The 27,017-nt window shown below is 39.9% G+C and overlaps 1 protein-coding gene across 1 annotated transcript in view; it reads right to left on the bottom strand.

The window, feature by feature from the left end:
* The window catches only part of LOC133607672 (gamma-aminobutyric acid receptor subunit beta-2-like), a 109,967-nt gene that overhangs the window by 15,342 nt on the left and 67,608 nt on the right, over positions 1–27,017 (bottom strand). The window contains exon 5 of the mRNA XM_061962522.1: positions 11,513–11,595. Coding sequence (XP_061818506.1) covers positions 11,513–11,595 — 83 coding nt within the window. The remainder of the gene's footprint in view (positions 1–11,512; positions 11,596–27,017) is intronic.

The following is a 27,017-nucleotide window of genomic DNA, read 5'->3' as shown; positions in this document are numbered from 1 at the left end:
ATCAGTTTGAACATCAAATATGTTGTCTTTGTAGCATATTCAACTGAATATGTGTTGAAAATGATTTGCAAATCATTGTATTCCGTTTATATTTACATCTAACACAAATTCCCAACTCATATGGAAACGGGGTTTGTAGTGTTTTTAGCACGCAGCAGGAGAAGGATGAAGACCATGCCAGGCATTATCTTTTGTTAAATATGTAAATAAACTCAAACGTGTACAGCTCATGGAGTTGTGCGGCTAATATATGTACACAATAAAATGTGTCCAAATATATGGCGTGGGTGCTGTTTATATGTACTGTAGGTGTGCTCTATACCCCATTAATTACGGTGCATGATTTGCCCCAAATTAATACTTTAAAAGATAATTTAAATGACTAACTGTTTTTTTCAGTCTTGACAAGTCTCATTTAGGGTTTATGTACTTAAATAACCTAATATACCACTTTTAGCTTTGCATATGTTGACTATGATTTCAAACATCCACCTTTGACCTACTCCCGAACAAAGCATGGACTAATGCCTTGATGCTTCTATTTAAATGAATTATGGAAAAGCCCAATAAATAATGAAGTAATGTTAAACATACAACATTATTTATGTATAGTAGCAGAGGAAACCCCTTTACTGTATGTATGCGTGTATGTATGCAACATATGGACTAAATCTATGAGTCAGCCTATTATGCTTTGTCCCACGTGAGACTAAATTATTAACACAGCAAGACAAAAATGACTAAATAACTGAACATGGCATCCATTTTCATCACAAGTAGACTCTGTGAAAGGGGCAAAAGTACATTAATATTCATCTGAACCAAAGTTATTCCCACTTTTGCTCTCATTTTGGCCAAATCAGTGGAGACATGGGCAGCAAAGTGGCCAGCTGGCCCAAGTAATAAATCATTGAGTAACATGCTACTCTAGTTACATCTGAGGACAAATGCTGCTTAAAAAAAAAAAGCAATAACAATTCTCATTAGACCGTGGAAGCTGGTCCTGTGCATGCGGAGGGTGGTTTATTATTGAAGCCCTGCAGAAATTACATGCAATTCAGTTAAAACCATGTAGAAAGTGTGCGTATATACAGCACACTCACTCAGCAATGCAGTTTAAAACAACCGCACTACAATTAATCCTTCTTTCACAAGGATTATACTATAAGGTTCTGCACAATGTCAAATGCCAAGCACTTCCTCATGATAAACAAATGAATATACACTAGTTTCGTGCATCCTAAAACCCATATGATAAGTGATATTGTTATATCATCTAACCTTATTGTATGTTTGCGTGTGTTACTATTCTGAATGGTGGCGATAAGGAGCTTTAGCAGCTAGAAAAGGACAGTATGAATATGTTCAGTATGCACGTGGTCATTTGTCTCTTTTCTACCTCACCGCCGTTCCATCCATGCCGCCTGCTCACCTTAATTAAATTTTGACTGGCCTATTTAGTTGGAATGAATTATTAAACCTGACTCCTCATTGGGTGCTTTGAACACCCTCACACGCTTACTGACACAACAACGTTAATTATTTTGTAGTGTGGAAAGTTAGAAGTTTATGTTTAAGTAAAATTACTTAGAGGACAATGATAGGTATAAACACTAGTAACATTTTTATTATTAACTATTTAGAATGGACTTATGCTGTCTTTAAGTTGAAGTGGACTGCTAATTATATTTTTTGCCGACACGGCTCACGACACGGATGATGCAGACACGTTTGTTACTGGATACATTCTAATATGCTTCAGCCTTGGAGACTTTGCATCTAAGTAATATGCAACTATAATTGTTTTGACAAATGGCATGTTTTAGACTGCAATTGTCACGACTTGGACTTTGGCGTGGTTTGTTTTCCCATGGTGCAAAGGATTTGGTCCGGACATGGCGTGAAGGTAAATACATATTTAATTTTAACACTCAAAAAAAGAATAAACAAAAGACGCGCACAAGAGCGGAAGTACAAAACTTGGCTATAAAAACAAAAACTCGCACAAAGGCAGAACTATGGACGAAGAAACCAAAAGACACTAACTGTGGCATTAATCAACAAAACTTACTTGCGATGACGTGAACAGGGCAGCATGGACTATGAACATGAAACAGAGTGTCAGGAGTGTGTCAAGAGTGATGTCGCCAGCCTGACTGCCTGGCAACTACAGGCTTAAATAGTGATGACATGATTTGTGAAAACAGGTGCGTGACTCAAAATGTGAAAACGTGAGACAGGTGCGTGACGATGTGAACCAGGTGAAACTAATGGTTACTATGGTGACAAAGGGAGTGAAGACAAGAACTAAAAAGTGTCCAAAAACCAAGCAAAACATAACTAAACAAAACATGATCACAGACATGACAGCAATATTGTTCAATTATGGACACTTCTTATGTATATCTAGCTTGTGCGCTAGTGTGTGCTTAGCTGTTGTTTAGCTGCCAGCTAACCTATGTTTAACCATGTTTATCTTTTGTTAGTGACGTCACTCAAACACAAGAAAACACCAACCTTGTTATCTTATTGAAGGACATTTAACTGTTAACTGGCTTTGACAAGTAAACACAGTTTATAGCAGAGATTTTAAATGCAAGCCGATTTAATCCGATCTTTTTGCTGTTATCAGTCCGATATCTGATATCAATATTATCAGTCCGATATCTGATATCAATACCGTCATCCTGTAAAACCCATTATTATTGGAAAAGAAAACAAGTATTTCCTGACAGTACAAAAGCTTGGTTTTCCGAAGTCTGGACGCACCAGCATGCCATTATATAATATATTAAAGGCAAATGTTCACAATTCCATCTGTGGAAATAGCAGTACAATAGTAGGGCTTTTTTAAACGGGGACTTTGGCTTATCTCCCTGTCTGTATCTGACTTCAGGCGTTTTATCAGCCCTATAAAATGATGTCTTTGTTGATTTGTTTTAATGGTTAAAGGAGGATGTTGCAGTGCGATAAAATACTGGCTGGCAGCTTATATGTTATACAGATTGTCGCAAAGGTACTTTCAGTTTTCAAAACTTACTAGGGACACTTGTAGGTGTGCTTTTGGACGACTATTTGAAATAAAAAAAATTATCTGTTAATTTCTGTCAATAAACTTTTTATTGGTCACACCTTTTTTTGGAAGTGACATTTGAACATTCATCGCTAATAAGTTAATACCAAGAAATAAAAACCTTAAATGTGACAAAGGTGAGTCAGAGATGTTTCTCACACATGTATTCTTATCTTCCATACAGGCTTACAACAATGATACAAACCACCTTAACTTTTATATTTTGAATATGATTTGTCACTTCTGGTATATATTTGTCTTTATCTCCTAACATCCTTATTGTGGACCTTCATTTGGAATGTGTGTTGAAAAACAAAAACAAAAAAAGATACAGCTAAAAGCCAAAAAAAGCTTAGGAGTTAAAACTTAATGCATGGATTGCATATCAAATCCACTTAAGAGTGTTTTGAGATAAGAGCTGTCCCTCGGCTAATTGTTATGCTTCAAGTTACAAGCAACAATTTGACTTACAAGCATTCCCGTCATTAATTGGCATAGCAAAAGTCACAGCGAACACCGTACGATCTGCCCAAAACATAACGTCTTACTCACTATTGCGTAAACTTATCGCTCTAAATCGACCACTTTGTTTTCCAACCATGGGAAAGAAAAAAGTGGGTGTGAAGGACAGTGCTAAAAAGAAGAAGTAGATGATATTTATTGAATTAAAAAATGAAATCATCAAAAACACAATAGCTCGTATTTGAGAGTATCACTGCTAGTCTGTGCCATACTGAAGCAGAATGAGTTTAACGGCAGGCAAGGACGTTGAGTAATATCTTTACATTGGACATTTATCCATGAAAATATGGAACAGCTGCTGTTCGACATGGAAGCAGCTGAAAGGAGATAAAGTGGAACCTCAATTCGCAAACATTCTTTTCGGTCTACGAACGTTGAGATAGAGCTAAATATGCCTCGTGTGCGACCAATGTCTTGGTGTACGATTATTTCATTCATTTATTTATTTTTTATTTTATTTTGTTTGCCGTCAGATGTTCATTGGAGGCTGCCTTTTTGATGACAACACTTCCTGTAAAACACCATTTTGAAGAGACGGGCCCCAGACGTCACATCTTGTTTACGTTTTAGTACTGTACTGTACTCGCCTCGCAGTGCCGCCGAGGGGACATGGATTGGCTCACATGTATGGCAAAAACAAGTCCACAATTGCAACAAATATCAAAAAGGAGGCTTTAATGGTTGCTGACTTTGCCAAAAGAGTTAAATACAGTATCTTCGCAAGGACGGAGATATTGTGCAAGACAATGTAGATAAGCTATTCATAGTGTAGTTAAATGACAAGCCGATAGCCGGCGATAGCATTCCCGAGGTTATCATTTGAGAGATGGCTTGCCATTTATATGGCGACTTGATGTCACAAAGTAAGCATGCTGAAACCAGCACGGAAGAACAATTTAAGGCAAGCCCTGGGAGATGGGAAACATTTAAAAAGAGGAGCCGTCTTTTACAGCGCCGGGTGCAGCATGGCGAGACTGCTCGGACAACGTTTTTCGTGAAGTGGGATTTCAACCAATCTTTTTAATTGCCTGCTCAGTGGCCTTGTGGTTAGAGTGTCCACCCTGAGATCGGTAAGTCGTGAGTTCAAACGACAAAATGGGACCCATTACCTCCCTGCTTGGCACTCAGCATCAAGGGTTGGAATTGGGGGTTAAATCAGCGAAATGATTCCCGAGCGTGGCCACCGCTGCTGCTCACTGCTCCCCTCCCCTCCCAGGGGGTGGAATAAGGGGATGGGTCAAATGCAGAGGGAAATTTCACCACACCTAGTGTGCGTGTGTGACTATCAGTGGTACTTTAACTTTAACTGTGATAAGACCAGGCTTTTTTCTGGAAAAAGAATCCAGAGGAGACCTTTATGACAGCGAAAGAGAATGCAGTAGCCCAAGCGGGACACAAACCGATGAAGGACTGCCTCTCACTGATACCTTTTGCTAACGCTAGCGGTGGCTGGAAGGTGACGCTATGCTTGTTTACCTTTCCCAGACTGTTCAACAAATGTCACAAAAATTCAAAGTCGCAAAAGGGTTTTCCTGTTTAGTTTTTTTTAATTGGAGCAACAAATGTGGTAACATTTTGAAGTGCACCAAAGGGAATTTTGTGTGTGTACGGACGCATTGTTAAGTTGACAAAAAGAAAAGCGATAGTTCATCCATTTCCCACTTCAGTTATTTTGAAAAATACACATAATATAAACACATAATAGTGTCTTCAAAGTGTGCATTTTATGATATAAAATAGGGACCTTTGTCGAGGCTAGAACTAATTATTCATGTTTACTTTGTTTCGTATGGGGAAATCTGTTTCACTCGACAAACGTTTCGGTCGGCGAACCATGTTCAAGAACCAATTAAGTTTGTGGATCGAGGTTCCACTGTCCCGTAGAAGTCCACTCTCCAAGGTAGATGCTGTACATTATTATTACGTTATTTCGTAAAACAACTGTAATTGTTTGTAGTACATTCTATTGTATTGTTTTATACAATATTTCCTATTTAACAGTTTTTTAGGAATGTTGCATGTTAAAATCATGCTGTTTTGGGGGTACAAGCACCAATTGATTTCAATTATTTCAATTGGAGACGTTGATTTGAGCACAGTCTTACAGAGGTTAGCACCTTTGCCTCACAGTAAGAAGGTCCTGGGTTTGATCGTTCATGTTCTCCCTGTGACTGCGAGGGTTCCCTCCGGGTACTCCCGCTTCCTCCCACCCCCAAAGACATGCACCTGGGGATACGTTGATTGGCAACACTAAATTGGCCCTAGTGTGTGAATGTGAGTGTGAATGTTGTCTGTCTATCTGCGTTGGCCCTGTGATGAGGTGGCGTCTTGACCCGAGTGCAGCTGGGATAGGCTGAAAATGGATGGAAGGATGGAATTGAGATACAAATTTAGACTTAGACTTGCACTTCCTTAATTGTCATTCAAATTTGAACTTTACAGTACAGATAAGAATGGAATTGTGTTGCATTAGCTTGTTGTAGTGCAGGATAAAATAGAAAAAAAGTGTAATTTTATATTTATACAAATAAATAAATTATTCTACAGATAAATATATTGCACTTTTGCATATGCATACAAGTTTACGGATGTCTGTTATATTGTCTTTATGAGGGGAATTGAGGGGATTATTATGATGCGTTCAAGAGTCTTATGACCTGAGAGAAGAAGCTGTTACAGAACCTGGAGGTTCTGCTACGGAGGCTGCGGAACCTCTTTCCAGAGTCCAGCAGTGTAAACAGTCCTTGGTGGGGGTGGGAGGAGTATCTACTGATTTTCTGAGCCCTGGTCAGGCGGCGGCTTTTTGCGATTTCCCGGATAGGTGGAAGAGGATGATTAAAGTTAAAGTTAAAGTACCAATGATTGTCACACACACACTAGGTGTGGTGAAATTATTCTCTGCATTTGACCCATCACCCTTGATCACCCCCTGGGAGGTGAGGGGAGCAGTGGGCAGCAGCAGTGGCCGCGCCCGGGAATCATTTTGGTGATTTAACCCCCAATTCCAACCCTTGATGCTGAGTGCCAAGCAGGGAGGCAATGGGTTCCATTTTTATAGTCTTTGGTATGACTCGGCCGGGGTTTGAACTCACAACCTACCGATCTCAGGGCGGACACTCTAACCACTAGGCCACTGAGTAGGTGATCGAATGGTGATCGAATGGTGATCGAATGGTTTGAGTTGAGCGCACCGTCACAGAACCAATTAAGCTCGTAAGCAGATGCATATTTCCCCCCAAAACACTTGGTCAATTTGGGATTTCGCCTGTACAGTTTCCACTGTAGCTTACTGTAACCAAGTCAGCAGAACATGCAGTACTGCGATTGCCCACAGGGGGCATTTGTTTTATTCAAACACATTTGTGTTGTTATTGTTCTTCACAACTTGAAAACATTGTTCTGGAAGTTCAATGTCATTTCAATAGAAGAGGGAATTTGATGTGTAAATTGGCTCTCAAATAGTCCTTCATGCCTGGCTGCAGCGGTAGGCGACCTGAGACGTTCATTTACCGGAACTGAAAGCACCCGTTTAAAATGAAACAAACAGTTTGCATTTTGGTTCAGCGCAGATGAATACACGCTTGGTCACATTCAAAGCAGCAAAATAAAGCACCTTAACCACTAACTGCCTTCTTTCCAACACTCCCCTGAGAGCTGAGATGGCTCAACTTGAGGATTCAATCTTGATTCCGCGCAGTTCAAAGTGACTTTAATGTTAATCCAGGCCTCCAATTAAAAGTGCCTCCTGTATTTCTGCAGCGTGCAGAAAGGCTGCAGCTGGCTGCATGCCCAGGCGAGCACGAAACATCTAAAGATAAGAAAATAACTAAATAAATAAGCCATAGATAGCAGTAGCGAGAGAGTGTATGTGGCTTCCTCCATATGATGTGGGTCGTTGGTGCAGAAAATATAACTATTACTTGGTAGGGAAACATTAGTGCAATGATGCTTTCATTTTGATGGTAGAGCAGTCTTGGCGGTACACACAGAAATACTGCGGATGTGTGTCTCCATTTGCGAGTCACCTTTGCCTGTCTGCGTACTTTAAATTTTACCGCACTGAAGAGCCCTCTGCAATCGCACATGTGCTAAAGCTAATCAGAAAGACAAAATGTAGTTTCCAGCGTTAAACGGATGAGTGACCCTACACTTTTCATGATTTATTAAAAGGTGCGCCGCTGCTGTACTCGCCAAGTCAATGTGACATATTTTAACAGCTTTCTGTTGTAGTCGGGGCACCCGAATAACAGCGTACAGTACAATGGTGTTTTGTAACACAGTGACCGAGGACAAAAGGGGTTAAAACATGCTTCAATTATAGATGCAACGGCATTCCCTTGTCCTGATGTAAAGTCAACTACTCGAGTCATAGATTACACACACATCATTGACAAACTGAACAAATGCAATGCAACAATAGCAACATGTTCTGGCAAAACAAGGGTATTTCCTAGGTTTGGGTTGAAATAAGCTGTACAAAAAAATTGTATAAAAATGAGTAGCTCTCGGACATTTTTTTGTCATGATCCGTTCATTAGTTGTTTAGTTCTGTTTCAGCACCCTTGTTTGTTTTCTTTGTTGCCATGGGTGCTGATTTTTGTCACCTGCCTCTGATTAATGGTCGGGACGCTCACCTACTCCCGGTCATTAATCACAGAGTTATTTATTCCTGCCTCGCACCACACTCTGCCTGGCTGTTATGGCGTCACATTAGTGCCAAAAATCCAAGCGCATAAAAACTGTTATCGCGCGCTGATTCTCCACTTCGTGCGCGCGCGACACCCTTTTGCGCGCGCATGGTGCCTTTTTGCGCGCGCGGTGCCTTTCTGCGCGCGCGCGCCGTCTCGGTCTGTGCGCTCTCTGTGTACTCCTGGCATCTCTCCTCGCGCTGTCATGTTTCTTTTTGGCACTTTGGGGGCGGGTATGCTTAGACGGCCCCTCCTTTCTGATTGGCTCTGAGCATTTTTCACATGACCAATAATTCTCCAGCGTAGCAATGTTGTAGCCATCTTACCTCGGACAGCTAGCCTCAATCATTACATTCATGTCAATGATACATGTACTAATTAAATTACCATAACTTGCTCGATTTTCGACCAATTTACAAACGGTTTGCCTTGTTACAAATCTTATTACATGTAGATATGACATAGGATGCTGTACCTGTTGAAATCACCTCTTTCGCTTTAAAAAAAAAAAAGACTTAATTGTGCAACATAGTTGTGTAGGGTCAGTGTTAGTCAGTTCTCTGATTATTTTAAACTGTTTCAGAATACATTATTAAAAGGCTATTTTTAACATTTTAAAAACAAAATTCAAAGATTATTTCATTAATTTTATGGCTGAATCAAAAGAAATTCCATAAATTAGAAAACAAATGTTCAAGAAGAAGTGAAAATATGAAATAATGTTATGGTTGGATGTTATTGCTGGTGGACCAGTTCTGGCTGAAAGATGTGATTATGGTGTTTGTTGTCTTATTATTTATTTGGGTCACATTTTGTATTACCCTGTATTGTGTTTATGTGGTATGAAATAACCTTCATCAGCGCGCAACATTTTTTTATCCACTTCTTCCTCCGTAAATCTTGATAAATCTTGATACATATTGACGATGACCCGCCCTGCTATACTTCTGATTGGCTCTGAGCATTTTTCGCCTGACCAATCAGAAAGAAGGGGCCGTCTATGCATACCCGCCCCCAAAGTGCCAAAACGAAACATGACAGCGCACAGACCGAGACGGCGCGCGCGCAGAAAGGCACCGCGCGCGCACAGAAAGGCACCACGTACGCAAAAAGGCACCACGCGCGCGCAAAAGGGTGTCGTGCGTGCGCACGAAGTGGAGAATCAGCGCGCGATAACAGTTTTTATGCGCTTGGATTTTTGGCACTAATGTGACGCCATAGGTTGTCTTATTCGCAACACGCGACAGTTATGTTGGTGTTATTTTTTATCTGAGTTTAGAATTACTAGCTTCCTGCTCCATTTTTAGCTTGTCTTTTTGCTAAACTTTGCTGTAGTTTCTCGTGCCATACGCTCGTGTTCCTTTTTTCGTATTCTTGTCCTGCTTATTTTGAATAAATCACCCTTCTTACCTGCACACTGCTTCCGGACGTCCTTCTGTATCTTAGGGAAACGAGTACCGCAAAATCATGCGAATCCGACGTGACCATACTTATTTTGTAAAAGTAGTTCTTGGAAGAAAAAAAGATGGGACCATCTTTCGCTAAGGTATTCAGAAATGTCAAATAATATCAGAAAAAGTTACCAGATTAGTTGCTGGTCGTTTTTTTTAACATGATAATCCGGAGGGTCTGTATACTCCTTAAATACATTAACAAAGTTGCTAAGTTGGCAACACTGATCCCTCCTGCTTCGTCCTCTTATTCTCTGGCAGACCACGTGCTGATAAGGTGTGTTTAAAAGTAGAGTTGCAATGCCATCTACAGTGCAGAGTTGTAACGACAAGCTACATTCATGTGTTTATGAGCGAGGGTGAACAAGTAGGGCCGTTAATGTGTGGGAAACACTGATCCATTATAATTCTAAAAAAAAAAATCCTATTTGTTGAAATGTACAGTAAATTCCAAACTATAAGCCGCTACTTTTTTCCTACGCTACGTTTAGTGCTTTCAACCAAAAGTACAAGGGCCGTTCTGTCTTCTACGCATAGCATAGCATTTCTAATCATATACATTTTTTGTTCCTAAATCCAAGCAACGTTTGTAAGTTTTACAATACAACTAAAACTTTTCGTACTTACCAAACCGTCCAAAGTGTGATGTCTGTAGGAGTGTTTGCATGTATATTTGTATGCGCTATTGTAATGCAATGCTAACACGTTTACGAGTGTCTGTGTTAGTACTATTCTGTTTGTATGCTTCCAGTTTTGTAAATTCACCAAAACATCACTGTGGACTTATTGAGTCTGTTAAGCTGATTTGGAGAGCTAGCTTCCCCAGCTAGTGGCTCCATGATGATGACTTCTGTTTTGTTTGATCAGCCGTTTTACTGCTGTGTTACAAGCACCGTTTGGACACAATTAAAGTATGTAAATAAAGATTTACAAAATCTTTCTGTGTAAATAACTCATTTCACAACGTATATGCGGCTTATAGTTTGGTGCTGCTAATTTATGGAAAAATATGTTTGCCCCAAATGGAGGAGTTCAAGTACCTAGGAGTCTTGTTCACGAGTGAAGGAAAAGTGGATCGTGAGATCGACAGGCGGATCGGTGCGGCGTCTTCAGTAATGCGGACGCTGTATCGATCCGTTGTGGTGAAAAAGGAGCTGAGCCGGAAGGCAAAGCTCTCAATTTACCGGTCGATCTACGTTCCCATCCTCACCTATGGTCATGAGCTTTGGGTTATGACCATGCGGCCGAAATGAGTTTCCTCCGCCGGGTGGCGGGGCTCTCCCTTAGAGATAGGGTGAGAAGTTCTGCCATCCGGGGGGAGCTCAAAGTAAAGCCACTGCTCCTCCACATCGAGAGGAGCCAGATGAGGTGGTTTGGGCATCTGGTCAGGATGCCACCCGAACGCCTCCCTCGGGAGGTGTTTAGGGCACGTCCAACCGGTAGGAGGCCACGGGGAAGACCCAGGACACGTTGGGAAGACTATGTCTCCCGGCTGGCCTGGGAATGCCTCGGGATCCCCCGGGAAGAGCTGGACGAAGTGGCTGGGGGGAGGAAAGTCTGGGCTTCCCTGCTTAGGCTGCTGCCCCCGCGACCCGACCTCGGATAAGAAGATTGATGGATGGATGGATATGTTTTTCTTCCAACATTTAGTGGGTGCGGCTTATCTCCCGGTGCGCTCTATGGTCCGGAAAATACGGTACATACACCGGAAACAATGATTTTAAATGGCAACATTCAAACACAAAATTACGAATCTGAAAAAGGAAAGGATTACTTACAACTTTCAATCTCTAGTGTGCAGTTCTGCTCATCCAGTGGGTACCTTCTGAGGTCCATCATGCAAGCTGCAGTAGTCGTGATTCTGAAAAATCATAAAAACAAACAAAACCAGTAAACATATAAATAACTAAATAAGAACTCCTTTATTCCGCACTTCATCCAGCTGTATAATCACTCCCCATACAGCAATAGATAATATTTGTCTATTACCTGACCGCTTCTATGCTAGCTATCTCTCTTTGTTTATAATGTATATTTTCTGCTGGATCTACTCTCTATTTTATGCTGCCCTTTTTTTTGCTGCAGCTGTCACATATACTGTAATATTGTACATGGTATATAAACATTTAATATAATATATCCGTATATATTATAAACTGTATATATAATATGTAAATACGACATATATGTTATATTTTATATTGCTACTATGTACATTTTTAGCCAATTTATACCTTTTTGTTTTCGCCCTCTTTTTTGTGCCCTTGTGTTCATTATCCTTTCCAGCCTTATCCTTTCAATCCTTTGTAACTGAGCTATTGTGTGGAACAATTTCCCTTGTGGATCAATAAAGTTTGTCTAAGTCTAAGTGTAATAAGTTTGATTTTGAACAAAACAGATTTGCTCCCCCTGTTTTACCATTTTAACCATATTTTAAAGCATAGTCAGATGCAATTTAAAATACACTAAATTAAAATATTTCCAGTGGTCCCTTGGCGACTGAGTGATTAGTAGTAGACATATGTCAAATCTCCCAGTTATTTTGATGACAAAAAAAATTAAAATAAATTTAAGAAAAATAAAATTGTTGTAGGGCCAACTGAAACCTGCTTTAAACTGCAGGTCTCAGGGAGTTAGGTTTATCACTCTGTGGATAAGAGAAAAAGGATCAATAAATCTAAAGAGATAGCTATCTTAATTTCAAGGTAGATGGCCTCTTAGAGATTGATACAGATTGACACTCAGCTTCAGGGAAAGAGAGTGAGACATAAGGGTGAACCCTGCAGCTCAACTGTCTTGACTCCCTAAGATAGGATCTGCTTGATGGATGAATTCATGAACCAACATTGTAATAATACTCCACCCATATCATACTATGTGTATGACTGTTGCTATGGTCGCCATCACGTCACTGCGGAAGAAAGACCCCCATATAGGTGGACGAAGTCATGATGATGACAAGAGCCAACCATGAGTCAGTCGATAAGCTTGTGTTGTCCACCGGGCTTTGTAAGGGGAACATAAGGATGCAGCTGTGAGTAATAGCCTTCCATTCTTTCCCTGGCTCGGCTCTTGTGTGCAAACTTGACTCCCACTGCGTTGCATGGTGGGTAATCGTGTAGGCACACCTGACAACACAGATAAATGTTTGCCAGTGGAGAAGCTCATTCCGAGTCCAAGTGCAGAGATAATCACCTAGTGAGTTTCTCTGCAGACAACCGGACTCCTTCTTCCAGGATTGAGAGTTGTCATTCAATCTAGAAACTATGTGAAATCCAGCTCTGGTGGAAAACTACCGTACTCTACTGTTTGCTTCCATCCATCCATTGTTTACCGCTTGTCCCTCTTTGGGTCGCGGTGGAGACTATCCCACTTTCCAATGGAAATTAGGGATTTGTGTCGTTTACATTTTAGCCCGGGGGTCTGCAATGCGCGGTTTTCGAGCTGCAACTGGCTGTTTGGCACCACCCTAGTGGCTCCCTGGAGCTTTTTAAAAAATTGTATGAAAATGTAAAAAAAAAAGATGAGGAAAAAAAATGTATTTTTTGTTTTAATATGGTTTCTGTAGGAGGACAAACATGACACAAACCTTCCTAATTGTTAGAAATCCCACTGTTTAAAATAAACATGCTTCACTGATGGGAGTATTTGGTGCGCGCCATTTTGTCCGGATTTCGGAAGTCCTTGAACGCACCGTAGTTTGTTTGCATGTACAACTTTCCTTGATGCTGCCACAGAAAGACATGTTTTATGCCACTCCTTCTTTGTCTCTATTTGTCCATCCAACATGTTATGCTGTGCATGAATCCACAAAGGTGAGCTTTGTTGTTGTTATTGACTTGTGTGGAGTGCTAATCAGACATATTTGGTCACTGCATGACTGCAAGCTAATCAATGCTAACATGCTATTTATGATAACATATGATACATAATGCATCATTATGCCTTGTATTTGAGGTATATTTTAAGTCATTTTATTTGTAGTTTTCATTTCATTCAACATGAACACACGCATGTTTACTTTTGGCCATTCTAAGCCAGTCATTTCCAGGAGTTATCTCACACTCTGAAAAGCCTCCGTTTTAGTATTAGTTTCCAATGTTGTAAAAATGTGTCAAATAAATATTACATTTCAACGTTTCACCGGCTTCCTCCCACCTCCAAAGACATGCACCTGGGGATAGGTTGATTGGCAACACTAAATTGGCCCTCGTGTGTGAATGTTGTCTATCTGTGTTGGCCCTGGGATGAGGTGGCGACTTGTCCAGGGTGTACCCCGCCTACTGCCCGAATGCAGCTGGGATAAGCTCCAGCATCCCCCGCGACCCCAAAAAGGACAAGCGGTATAAAATGGATGGATGTCAACGAAGATTTGAATCAGCCTGCGACACATAGTCATTTTGATAGTAGTCTAATATAGCTAATATAGACACTCATGTGTCGCCTTAATTTTAACACCGATATAAAGCTTTACATTTTTTGAGGCTCCAGACAGATTTTTTTATTTTATTTTTGGTCCAATATGGCTCTTTCAACATTTTGGGTTGCCGACCTCTGTTTTAGCCAATGCTAGCAGCAGTGTACTTTTTTTTTTAAATGACACCGGTTCTTGAACTGTCCCCAGACAATACTTAAAAATGGAAAAATGTCATGTTTGTAACACAAACAATGTTTTTTAATTATTTAAAGAACTTTCTGGCATTAAAGTTGAACAGACAGCTAATTGAAATACATTATTTATATCAATTAGATGATAAATAAGTGATACATTTAACAAAAATAAATACAACACCCAAAAAAATTGTTATGATTATTGCAGAACATAAAAAAAATACAAAACACGACCAGCTTGTATTGTAATGTTGATGCTCATATTTTCGGAGGTTGGTGAATGCACCTTGCTCACCGTAAATATTATTGGTGCATAATAAGGACGTGCTGAGTTGTGGTAGTGGCTACATATGGTGGCCACAGACATACAGGATATACTAAACACTTCGCCCGCCATCTTGTAACAGTCATTGCTCGGGACTTTAGCAGCAATATCCTATAGTATAACTTATACGCCGTACAACTTACGCAAATTAATATTTAAAACAAATATTTTTGACATAAATCATATCATGTAACGTTATGGATTTTATTTTATTTCGAACATGCATACAGTAACAAAATGGTACCTCACATACTATTTAGTCACTTAACTGCTCTAAAGAAAGACCGTCACCATTTATCCATCTACCCATTTCTCTCGGGGTCGCGGAGGAGGCTGGAGCCTATCCCAGCTGCACTCAGGGGGGAAGTTTAATTAAATTAATTGAATTTCCTCTCCATGGCTGCTACTGTAAGTGTGCTACACCCATTCATCAGTTTTTGTACATTGATAACAATAAATCTATACTATGATTCTTGACAGCCATGAGTGATTACGTTATAAAACACATCGCTGTCACATTGACTTCAAATCAAATCAAATCAACTTTATTTATAGACTTGTACTGGTTGACAGGGCAGTAATGACTGCCGTAAGATGGCAGCAGCGCTGACGCAGCGCGGCAGTGGACACATTAGAGCCGTACACTATCCACTTTAACCGCCAGACGGCAGTAGAGTGTTGAATATCTTACAATGTGTTTTATGGCAATTCCAACTTTGACCACAGTGTCAGTTGCTATGTAGAATGGCACTTTCCATCATTTTCAGCAGACTGCATTTAAAAAATGATTACCCCCCCCTCCCCACACACACCTTCCTCTCACGCGAGATCCACCCAGGAATGGGACCATGTGAATCCCTTCCCTACTGTACATTACTTACAAGACATTTCTTGCACAAAAACACATTCAAGCAATGGTTTAAACCACACAAAAAAGTAGAGATGTCCGATAATATCGGACTGCCGATATTATTAGAGTGATCAAAGAGCCGCATGCGGCTCCGGAGCCGCGGGTTGCCGACCCCTGCCCTAACTGCTCCTGATGAGTCGTGGTTAGTGCCTTGCATGGCAGCTTCTGCCATCAGTATTCCACAATGTTGTTGTTGTTAAAATGTGCAATGACAATAAAAGCCTGTTCTTTTCTGCATAGACAACAAGGAAAGGAGAACGCTACGCTGCGTCAGTGTTGTCAGCAAAACTACCACAGATAAATTAGACAATGCCTTTGCAAAATGGACAGCCACCGCATGTAGGACAATTAACATCTGTGAACATCAAGAGCTGCAAGAAGAGGCCATTTTTTTATCACCACAGCTGATGCGTCTTACCATAACTTAAAGGGGCACAATTACAGCAAGGATAAACCAGCTGTACTACACAAACAAGAGCTTCAAGTTGCATCTACTGGCTGAATGTGAATTTATTTTGATTACGATAGAAAACGTTGGACATCTGTAAGTAATCACGACAAGCTGGGGTAGCATTGGATCTAAAAATGACATTAGCATTGGCATCTGAAAAGGTAAATAAGGTTGTTTGAACAAATATTTAAACTAAATAATTGTGCACTATTTTAATTTGTGTACGTGTGTGTGTGTGTGTGTGTGTGTGTGTTTACTACATTAACTATTAGTACCTGTACATTTTTTGCTATATTTTTGCAAAGACTTTCAAAATGTGCACTTAATTCCTACTATACTTTTCATCACCAAGTTTTGAGAAAATCAATTACTTGCAGTTTAGTAAGACATTTAAAAAAAACATTTATTCATGAAATTCCATGTGTATACAAATATTAGGGTATTTTATTAAGCTTTTTTTTTTAATGCAAGGAAATAACCTGTGATTAATCACAGTTCAAGAGTGTAATTAATCTGATTAAAAGATGAATCACTTTACAGCCCTCGTTAAAATATATAAATTAAATTAAAAAAGACTATGTTTCTTAACTGAACTATTAGTTCAGTTCAGTTTCAGTTTATTTTGAACATGCATACGATAAAATGTAAGGCATTACATATTTCCAGTTGTTTCATTAAAGCACGTCCAAGGATAGGAAGAAGCTGAGCTGATTTAATCCTACCTCCTTTTCATACCAATACTATTACATTTTCTTGTTCTCTGTAACAGAAGAGTGAATAAATAATACATAATAATATACCATAGTAAGTAAACAAATATTAAATACATAAATAATCTTTATCTAAAAAAAAGGGTTCAAGATAATTCATCATAATTATTGTTCGGCGTGGCGAAGTTGGTAGAGTGGCCGTGCCGGCAATCGGAGGGTTGCTGGTTACTGGGGTTCAATCCCCACCTTCTACCTTCCTAGTCACGTCCGTTGTGTCCTTGGGCAAGACACTTCACCCTTGCTCCTGATGGCTGCTGGTTAGCGCCTTGCATGGCAGCTCCCGCCATCAGTGTGTGAATGTGTGTGTGAATGGGTGAATGTGGAAATACTGTCAAAGCGCTTTGAGTACCTTGAAGGTAGAAAAGCGCTATACAAGTATAACCCATTTATCATTTATTTATTTATTTGTAGTTTGAACAGTCTCTTAAACTGAATCATTTTGGTGCTTTGTTTGATTTCTTTAGTTAATCCATCAATGGATTTAATTTCACATACGGATCAATAGATTTAAAGTGCAGATAAAAATTCAGCTTCACCACTTTAGTCATATTTTTTTGCACTTAAAAAACTTCCCAATTACTTGAGCGCCAGAATTCTTCTGTTTGATAGTGTCACTACTGCCACGATTGGTGAAAAAGTGTATTACAACCGAGTAACGCTGCGGCCCATATGGACCACAGCTCAGAAACACATTTTTTGGCGGCCCAACAATGGGCCCCTGCCCTATAGTGAAAAAACACTGGACTACATGATTCTTTATAGTGTAAATGGAATAAACAAATACTCTTTGAATCAGTAGTGTAGATCAACTGTTGGGATTTTGTATCAAGCCATCATTTACACTTGTATCACTGCGCTGTATAAAATACATCCAGTCAAATGTAAAGTATATAAGTGCAGTAGCCTAGTGCAGTGTTTTTCAACCTTTTTTGAGCCAAGGCACATTTTTTGCGTTGAAAAAATCCTTAAAATCATTAAAAAACGAAGCTCAGTTGACAGTAAAAAGTCGTTGTCGCACTTGTTGGATTTGACTTCAAACCATAACCAAGCATGCATCAATATAACTCTTGTGTCAAAGTAGGTGTACTGTCACCACCTGTCACATCACACCCTGACTTATTTGGAGTTTATTGCTGTTTTCCTGTGTGTAGTGTTTTAGTTCTTGTCTTGCACTCTTATTTTAGTGACTTTTTCTCTTTTTTTGGTATTTTCCTGTTGCAATTTCATGTCTTCCTTTGAGCGATATTTCCCGCATCTACTTTGTTTTAGCAATCAAGAAGATTTTAGTTGTTTTTATCCTTCTTTGTGGGGACATTGTTGATTGTCATGTGATGTGCGGATGTACTTTGTGGACGCCGTCTTTGCTCCACAGTAAGTCTTTGCTGTCGTCCAGCATTCTGTTTTTGTTTAAAACTGAACTGGCTACAAAGTAGTTCCGTTCTGCATAGCCATCCCTAAACTCCAATGCCTTTTCTTAGGGGCACTCACCTTTTGTTTATTTTTGGTTTAAGCATTAGATACCTTTTTACCTGCATGCTGTCTCCCGTTGTTTCCGACATCTACAAAGCAACTAGCTACTTGCTGCCACCTACTGATATGGAAGAGTATTACACGGTTACTCTGCCGAGCTCTACACGGAACCGACACTCAACAACAACGCATCATTTGCAGACTATAATTACTAGTTTGCAAAAAATATTTTTAACCCAAATAGGTGAAATTACATAATCTCCCATGGCACACCAGACTGTATCTCACGGCACACAGTGGTTGAAAACACTGGCCTAGTGTACCAATACTATTGTGTGGCATTGTTGTCCGTCCCAAAAAAACCCACTCGCAGACAACAAGCTATTGTATTTTTGTATTACACACCTTAGGCGTTGTAAATAAATGCTGTTTGGACGTGACAGGGCTGGGTGGGTTTTTCGTTCCTCGTCTCCCGTCTTTGTCAGCATTTCTACCTTCCGCGTGGATTTGCGACTGGTGATGAAGTGTGTAACCAAGGAGTAAATTGCTCCTTGTGTTCTGGCAAATCTCTGATGTTGGTGTGAAGATTTGAAGTCAGCGGCGTGTAACTGAAGGCCTTTGGCAGCGAATTTGGGAAGACGAGCCAGGTGAGGTAAAGGTTATCATCGTGTCAATATGACACAGAAGCTTTTGCATTGATGGTGTTCACTAAAATGTTTACCTCCGGCAAGTTTATGAGTGAGTGAGTGAGTGAGTAGTAGTAGTAGCAAAACAACTCAACAAGTTATGGCCAGTTTTTAATGCAACTTTTAGGAATTCTCCAAAATGAGATAAGGAACAACTGACTACATTTTGGGCCTTATCCAGATAATTTCTGCTGCGTAACCTTACGTTTACGACTCTGTGTCTTTGTGTATGCTAATGGTCCAGTGGAGACAAAAAAGGTCTCACTCGTTGTTTTTTTTTACTACTATCGATAACTCAAAACGTTATGGCCACATTTTGAATAAACTTTCTGAACATGTCAGAAATTGGATAAGGCATCACCGTCTGAATTGAGGACTTTTTTAATAACGGGAGGTAGGGCCAGGCAGAGGTCTGCATTTTCCGAGTGCTTTTCTAGTTTGCTTATGTTATAGTTTTTGTTGTAGTATATGTTTACATTCACAGTGGTACTGAAACTTAGGAGTGTTTTGAGATAAGAGCTAATTGTTGTGCTTTATGTTGCAAGCAAAAAATTATTTACAAGAATGGCATTTAGTTGGACATTATTTTGACTTACTACCATAGGAAGGAACAAAGTTAGTGGGAAGGACAGTGCTGAGAAAAAGAAGCAGATGACATTTATTGAATAAAAAAACATTTAAAAAAAATCACATATCACAGTTTGTCTGCACAGTAGACTAACTGTGATAAAGCAGAATAAGTATAACGCCAGCCAAGAATGCTAAAATCATATCTAAAAGGCGATCATGATTAACTGCATTTAGTTTAGATAATGAGTCATATATTAGAACAGTGGTTCTTAACTTGGGTTCGATCGAACCCTAGGGGTTCGGCGGAGGTCAAAACACACCCGACTCATGGTGTAAATAAAAACTTCTCCCTATCGGCGTATTACGGATACAGCAACAGCAGAAGTCACACTGATTTGCAGGTGTGTAATTTATTGTGAGTTTACGCACTGTGTTGGTTTTGTTCTTTGAACAAGGTGATGTTTATGCATGGTTCGTTTTGTGCACCAGTAAAAAAAACATGGTAACACTTTAGTATGGGGAACATATTCACCATTAATTAGTTGCTTATTAACATGCAGATTAGTAACATATTGGCTCTTAACTAGTCATTATTAAGTGCTTATTAATGCCTTATTCGGCATGGCCTTATTATAACCCTAACCCTCTAACCCTAGCCCTAACCCTCTAACCATAACCCTGACCAAATAACTCTAAATTAAGTCTTTGTTACTTAGAATATGTTTCCCATACTAAAGTGTTACCAAAAATATATAACTTTGTCTTGAATTTGAAAAAAAACAACATTTTATTTTTCACTAAAGAAGTGTTCGGTGAATGTGCATATGAAACTGGTGGAGTTCGGTACCTCCAACAAGGTTAAGGTATAAGAATATGGGATCCATTATTTAAATTTGTTTTAACTATTAAATTAACCTAAAATCTGACTTATTTTATCTTTGTGTAAAATATTGGACACACTATGTTGTTAAGCTTATGAGATGTGAAGCAAGTATAAGCCACTGTGACATTAATGTTCATTTTTTTTCACGTTTTTATTGAATTTTTTATAAACGGCTGTGATGATGATGTCAATGAGGGATTTCTAATCACTGCTATGTTGGAAATCGAATTAATATTGATACTGTTGTTGATATTATCAATTTTTGTTTGACTACGTTTGGATTGTTTTGTGTCATGTTTGTGTGTCCTCTCAATTGCTCTATTGATTGCTATCCGGAATGTTGCTGGGCCGGGTTTGGTTTTGGAATTGGAATTGTATTATTATGGTATTATCAAGTATTATTTTGTTGGATTGTAGAATTAAAAAATAAAATAAAAAAGGCCAACATTTCTCTATGGAACTATGGAAATGTTGCTGATAGTGTGTTTGACAGCGGACCAACTGGAAGGAGATACCATTGAAGTACACTCTTCAATGTAAATGTTGTACATTATTATGACATTATTACAAATTACCGACGTTGTTAGTACTTCATTCAATATTTGTTTTTCATACAATAAAAGGCATGTTAAAATTGTGTTGTTTTGGGTGGGGGAGGAGCACCCAAAACAGTTCAATTAATTTAAATGAGAAACGAGTGTTTTTGTCACAGAACGTAAGTTGAGGTCTTTGTGTAATAACTATGCTACACGTGGAGAAAAAAAATCGAAATGATATCAATTAAACCAGGGATCTTGGCAATAGCCTTTTAATTAATCCCCATGCTTGCTTGCTGTGACTGCCTGAGGACGTTACTAACCACACCAGCTGAGCTCCACATGTTAGAGTGACACGATGGGCGTCAATATTCTACACTTTGTTTGCATGGAAGACACTACTGAGGTCGTGTTAGGGCCAACTAGCCTCTCATTCATTAACACTTACATTCATATAACTGAAAAACAGACATAAAAATGTGTCTTTATTTGGACTTTAAGTATTTATTATTAATATTCGTATTGCCTTCTCTTACGAAATTGGTGGTCAGCAAATGTAACTGTTCAGAAGTGATTGCAATACAATCAGTGAGGCTGCATGTTTGTTATTCTTCGTCAGCACACGAGATGCTCATATTCGCCATTCTAAAACTGCAAACCATACCGGAACCCATTAGGGATGTAATACATTGTTGTCTTAAAGGGGAACTGCACTATTTTTTGGAACTTTGCCCATAGTTCATGTTCATGTATTTTTTTTTTAATGTATTCTATCTTGTAAATAAACAAATTAAAGTCCTCTTACCAATGGGAGGTCCTATATTCCACTCATAAAAGCCACCAAATATCCATCCAAAAACCGCCAACAACACCCCATTTACATTTTGTGACTTGAATATTAACCAAGTATTAGTGATATTGTTATTATAAGCGCTATTGCAGACAAACTATTTATAGCGGTGCCGTGTTCACAAATGTATGTGCCTATATTGACATCATCGAGTAGTGAGCTGCTTCCTTGCTTATGGACGTTCATTCATAAATCATTAATCATGCCTGTCACCTGGATAGTAGAAGGACAAGGACACAATCCGACAAGTTGGTACACTTTGACAGACAATTTAGACCCGGGAATGGCTAGAACGACACTAAAAGATGCTTGGTTCCACCCCCTTTTTTTCCGCGACAATTCTGAGTCATTCTTCAACTAAACGGGAATATAACGAGATTCTATCAGTCGGCGTCCTAATGACAGCTGACATTGTACAGTAAGTGATGTTTTATTATGTTTGTTGGCTCTAATGAAGTCTGCAGTGAGTAATAATAAATTATGTTGTTGGGGGGGGGATAGTGAACGTCATGATGCATATGCTTAAAATGAGCAAAATGCGTATATATAAAGTGTTGATATTAATGTGCCCGTTACTACATTACATATATACTTACAGTGTTTATATAACATTTTAATGGAGGTGTTTGGATGATTTAAGGTCCTTTTTAGGCAGAACAGAGTGACTCCTATAGGCTCCATTATAAGCTGACTTTTGATTGCATTTGTTTACTAGGTGGAATGCATTAACAAAAAGAAAAATATATGTGTTATTGTCTTACATAAGCATTGTGAATGATAGGCAATATTCAAAAAAAAAGTGCAGTTCCCTTTAAATTGACAGAACTACTAAAAAAAAAAGCTTAACATGTTTGTGTTTCTATTACAGTACCAGCGTTCTAAACCATAATTGTATTAACTGTATTAAATGGGCTGTAAAATGCTTAATTTAACATATTTTTTTGCACAGTATGGTTATATTCTATTAGCTTTTAGTGGCTTTCTTGCAAAATTAATTGCTCAAATCGTGGCTTTGGGCCAATAAGATGATACACAACAAAGTAATAAGGCACGGGCCAAACAACTAGTCTATGTAATCCCTCTATGAATACTACACTTCAATGCATGCTAAAGATGTATTATTGATTAAGTCGAGGAACACTTTCGTACTGTCATTTATTCATCATAAGCCCGGCTGTACGTTTGAGCCCTGTGCAGGAAATTTGAGTGTAAATGAATGTCTTTTCATCTCCATTGGATTGCTCATAAATTGTTCAAAAGCAAGAAAGATGAAAGATGAAATTAGATGGAACAACTTGATCTTTCCTTTAAAGCTACTTGCAACAAAGGATTTTGAAGTATACTCATATTTCTGCAATGTTTCCTAAAGATAGAGAGAGAGTAATCAAATTTAGATTTCCGCAAATTGTTGCAGAACAATCTTGTTCTTGATAATTATCATTACTCAGCTTTTTAGAATAGAATAGAAAGTACTTTATTGATCCCTGGGAGAAATTCAGCACCACAGTTCGCTCACAATAGACAGTAATAATAATAAATAATATAATATATATATTATATTATATATTGTAGCTGAGATAGGCTCCAACACCCTCCGCGACCCCGAAGGGAATAAGCGGTAGAAAATGGATGGATGGATGGATATAATATATAAATAATATAAATATATTCTACATATACCCTACATTTAAGTGCAGTCAAGGAACATGTGCATCATACAGTCTGATGGCTGTCGGTATGAAGGACCTCCTGTGTTGCATTGTGGGAGTCTGAGCCTTCCACTGAACGTGCTCATTCTCTCTGCCAGGTCCGAGTGTAGTGGGTGGGAGGTGTTGTCCATAATGGCTAGGAGCTTTGCTAGACTTCTCCTCTCTGACACCACCGCCAGAGAGTCTAGCTCCACTCCCACCACGTTACTGGCCTTCTCTACCAACTTGTCCAGTCTGTTTGCGTCCCTCGCTCTCAGTCCGCTGCGCCATCAGGCCACGGCGTACAAGAAGGCGCCCGCCACCACCGACTCGTAGAACATCTTCATCATCTTTGTACAGACGTTGAAGGATCCTAGCCTCCTGAGGAAGTCCCTTCTTATAGAGTGCCTCCGCGTGTTTTGACCCATTCAGCTTGTTGTCCATGTGTACACCGAGGTATTTATAATCCTCAACCATGTCCACATCGACCCCCCTGATGGAAACAGGGGTCGCCGGAGTACTCCTCCTCCTTCCCAGGTCCACAACCAGCTCCTTGGACTTTGTCACATTGAGCTGGAGGTGGTTCTTTCCACACCATGTGACAAAGTCCTCCACCAGTGCCCTGTATTCCTCATCATCACCATCCTCAATACACCCCATTATCGCAGAGTCATCAGAAAACTTCTGAAGGTGGCAGGACTCTGAGTGATAGTGGAAATCGGTGGTGTAGATGGTGAGAGGAAGGGGGAGAGGACTGTGCCCTGCGGGGCCCCGGTGTTGCTGACCAGCCTGTCAGACACACAGTCCTGCAGTCACACGTACTATGGTCTGTCAGTCAGGTAATCAACAACCCAGGACACCAAAGGGGCCTCCACCTGCATCGTCTCCAACTTCACACCCAGTAGTCCAGGCCATATGGTATTAAAAGCAGTGGAGAAGTAAAAAAACATGACCCTCACACTGCTCGCAGGCTTGTCTAGGTGGGTGTGGGCTCGGTTCAGCAGGTAGATGACTGCGTCCTCCACTCCCAGTCGGGGCTGGCAGGCGAGTTGGAGTGGGTCTAGGTGGGGCTTGACTGTAGGGCGGAGTTGTTCCAGGACTAACCTCTCCATGGTCTTCATGATATGGGAGGTTAGAGCCACCGGCCTGTAGTCCTTCGACGTGCTGGGTCGCGTGCACTTGGGGATGGGGACCACGCATGAGGTTTTCCACAGTCTGGGGACTTTCTGCAGCCTAAGGCTCATGTTGAAGATTAAAGTCAATTTCTACTATTTACTGTCCAATGAAAGATGTTGGCAATTATTTAAATAACAGTGCAGTGTAAGTGCAAGTCACGCATATTAGATGTGAAAGCTTTTGTGCTGTTTTCCTTTAAGACACATTAATGAATCTCTGATATGAATTTGCAGTTCAATGGCAAACACAGGAAGTAAGCGTGTGAATATTCATCATGTGTTTATTCTCTGTTGGCGCTCGATTCCACTCTTCTTATCTGCTTCAATGGACTTGACACATCCAATTACATTTCCATTGAAGAGTCTCATAATGAAAAATCACATCCAAACAATGCTTACGACTATTTATGTACGGTACACAACCTCATCAAAGTATGATTATTGTGTGTGTGTGTGTGTGTGTGTGGGTGTGCGTGTGCGTGTGTGTGTGTGTGTGTGTGTGTGTGTGTGTGTGTGTGTGTGTGTGTGTGAGGTATTAAAAAGTGAAATTGATGTACAGTATATACTGTAGGGTTGTCACGATACTATCATTTCATTATTTGATACCTATAAATGTCAAGGATTCTCGATACTTATTCGATGGTAAAATAAGTAAACCAGTTGTGTTCAAAGTTTTGCCAAACGGCAGAAGACTGTCTCTAAGCTGTGTGTTCTTAGCACTAATGTGCTTTATAAAGGTTAGGTTGCACACCTCGGGAGGTTTTCTACACGCTATGATAATGCACACTCCCTAGGCTTGTGGTGGCGGATCTACGCTCTCACTTGCATGGTGAATACTTTCCTGACCACTTGTGTTGAATTACGGAATACATGCATGATGTAAGATACAACTCTTTTTCACTTTTAATATATGCCTCCACTCGCTAAATATAGTGACAACGTTGCTAAAGTGCATCACGGATCATTTCTATGTCTTATTTTCTGGCAAAATTAGGGCAAACCAGATGTGCCAAATCTGCATTCGTGACGGGCGTCCACGAATAAGTAGATACACTATATTGCCAAAAGTATTTGGCCACCTGCCTTTACTCACATATGAACTTAAAGTGCCATTCCATGGAATTGTTCAAAATGTTTTGGTATCCTGGAGCATTCAAAGTTCATTTCACTGGAACTAAGGGGCCAAGCTCAACTCCTAAAAAACAACCCCACACCATAATTCCTCCTCCACCAAATTTCACACTCTGCACAATGCAGTCCGAAATGTAGCGTTCTCCTGCGGCAACCTCCAAACCCAGAGTGATCCATCAGATTGCCAGATGGAAAAGCGTGATTCATCACTCCAGAGAAGGTGCCCAGTGGTGATGTGCTTTACACCAGTGGTCCCCTACCTTTTTGTAGCTGCGGATTGGTCAACGCTTGAAAATGTGTCCCACGGACCGGAAAGGGGAATGGTATTTTTATTTTATTTATTTATTTATTTTTTTTTGTCATAAAGAAATACAATCATGTGTGCTTACGGACTGTATCCCTGCAGACTGTATTGATATTGATATATACTGTAATGTAGGAACCAGAAATATTAATAACAGAAAGAAACAACCCTTTTGTGCGAATGAGTGTGAATGAGGGGAGGGAGGTTTTTTGGGTTGGTGCACTATTTGTAAGTGTACCTTGTGTTTTTTATGTTGATTTAATTAAAAAAAATAAAAGTTAAAGAAAATATTTCTTGTGCGGCCCAGTACCAATCGATCCACCGATCCACGGACCGGTGGTTGGGGACCACTGCTTTACACCACTGCAACCCACGCTTTGCATTGGACTTGGTGATGTATGGCTTAGATGCAGCTGCTCGGCCATGGAAACCCATTCCATGAAGCTCTGTGCGTACTGTATGTGGGCTAATTTGAAGGTCACATGAAGTTTGGAGCTCTGTAGCAACTGACTGTGCAGAAAGCCTTTGCACTATGCGCTTCAGCATCCGCTGACCCCTCTCTGTCAGTTTACGTGGCCTACCACTTGGTGGCTGACTTGCTGTTGTTCCCAAACTCTTCACTTGTCTTATAATAAAGTTGACTTTGGAATATTTAGGGGAAGAGGACATTTCACGACTGGATTTGTTGCACAGGTGGCATCCTATGACAGTTCCACACTGGAAATCACTGAGAGTGGCCCATTCTTTCACAAATGTTTGTAGAAACAGTCTCCATGCCTAAGTGCTTGATTTTATACACCGGGCCATGTGATTAGGACACCTGATTCTCATCATTTGGATGGGTGGCCAAATACTTTTGACAATACAGTGTATATGGCAATTTTTTTTAAGAAGAGGACTGAAGCAGCTTGCCAAATAAACAG

The sequence above is a fragment of the Nerophis lumbriciformis genome, linkage group LG09, assembly GCF_033978685.3.
Source record: "Nerophis lumbriciformis linkage group LG09, RoL_Nlum_v2.1, whole genome shotgun sequence".
Classification (NCBI taxonomy): domain Eukaryota; kingdom Metazoa; phylum Chordata; class Actinopteri; order Syngnathiformes; family Syngnathidae; genus Nerophis; species Nerophis lumbriciformis.
This window is presented reverse-complemented; position numbering and strand designations above follow the sequence as displayed.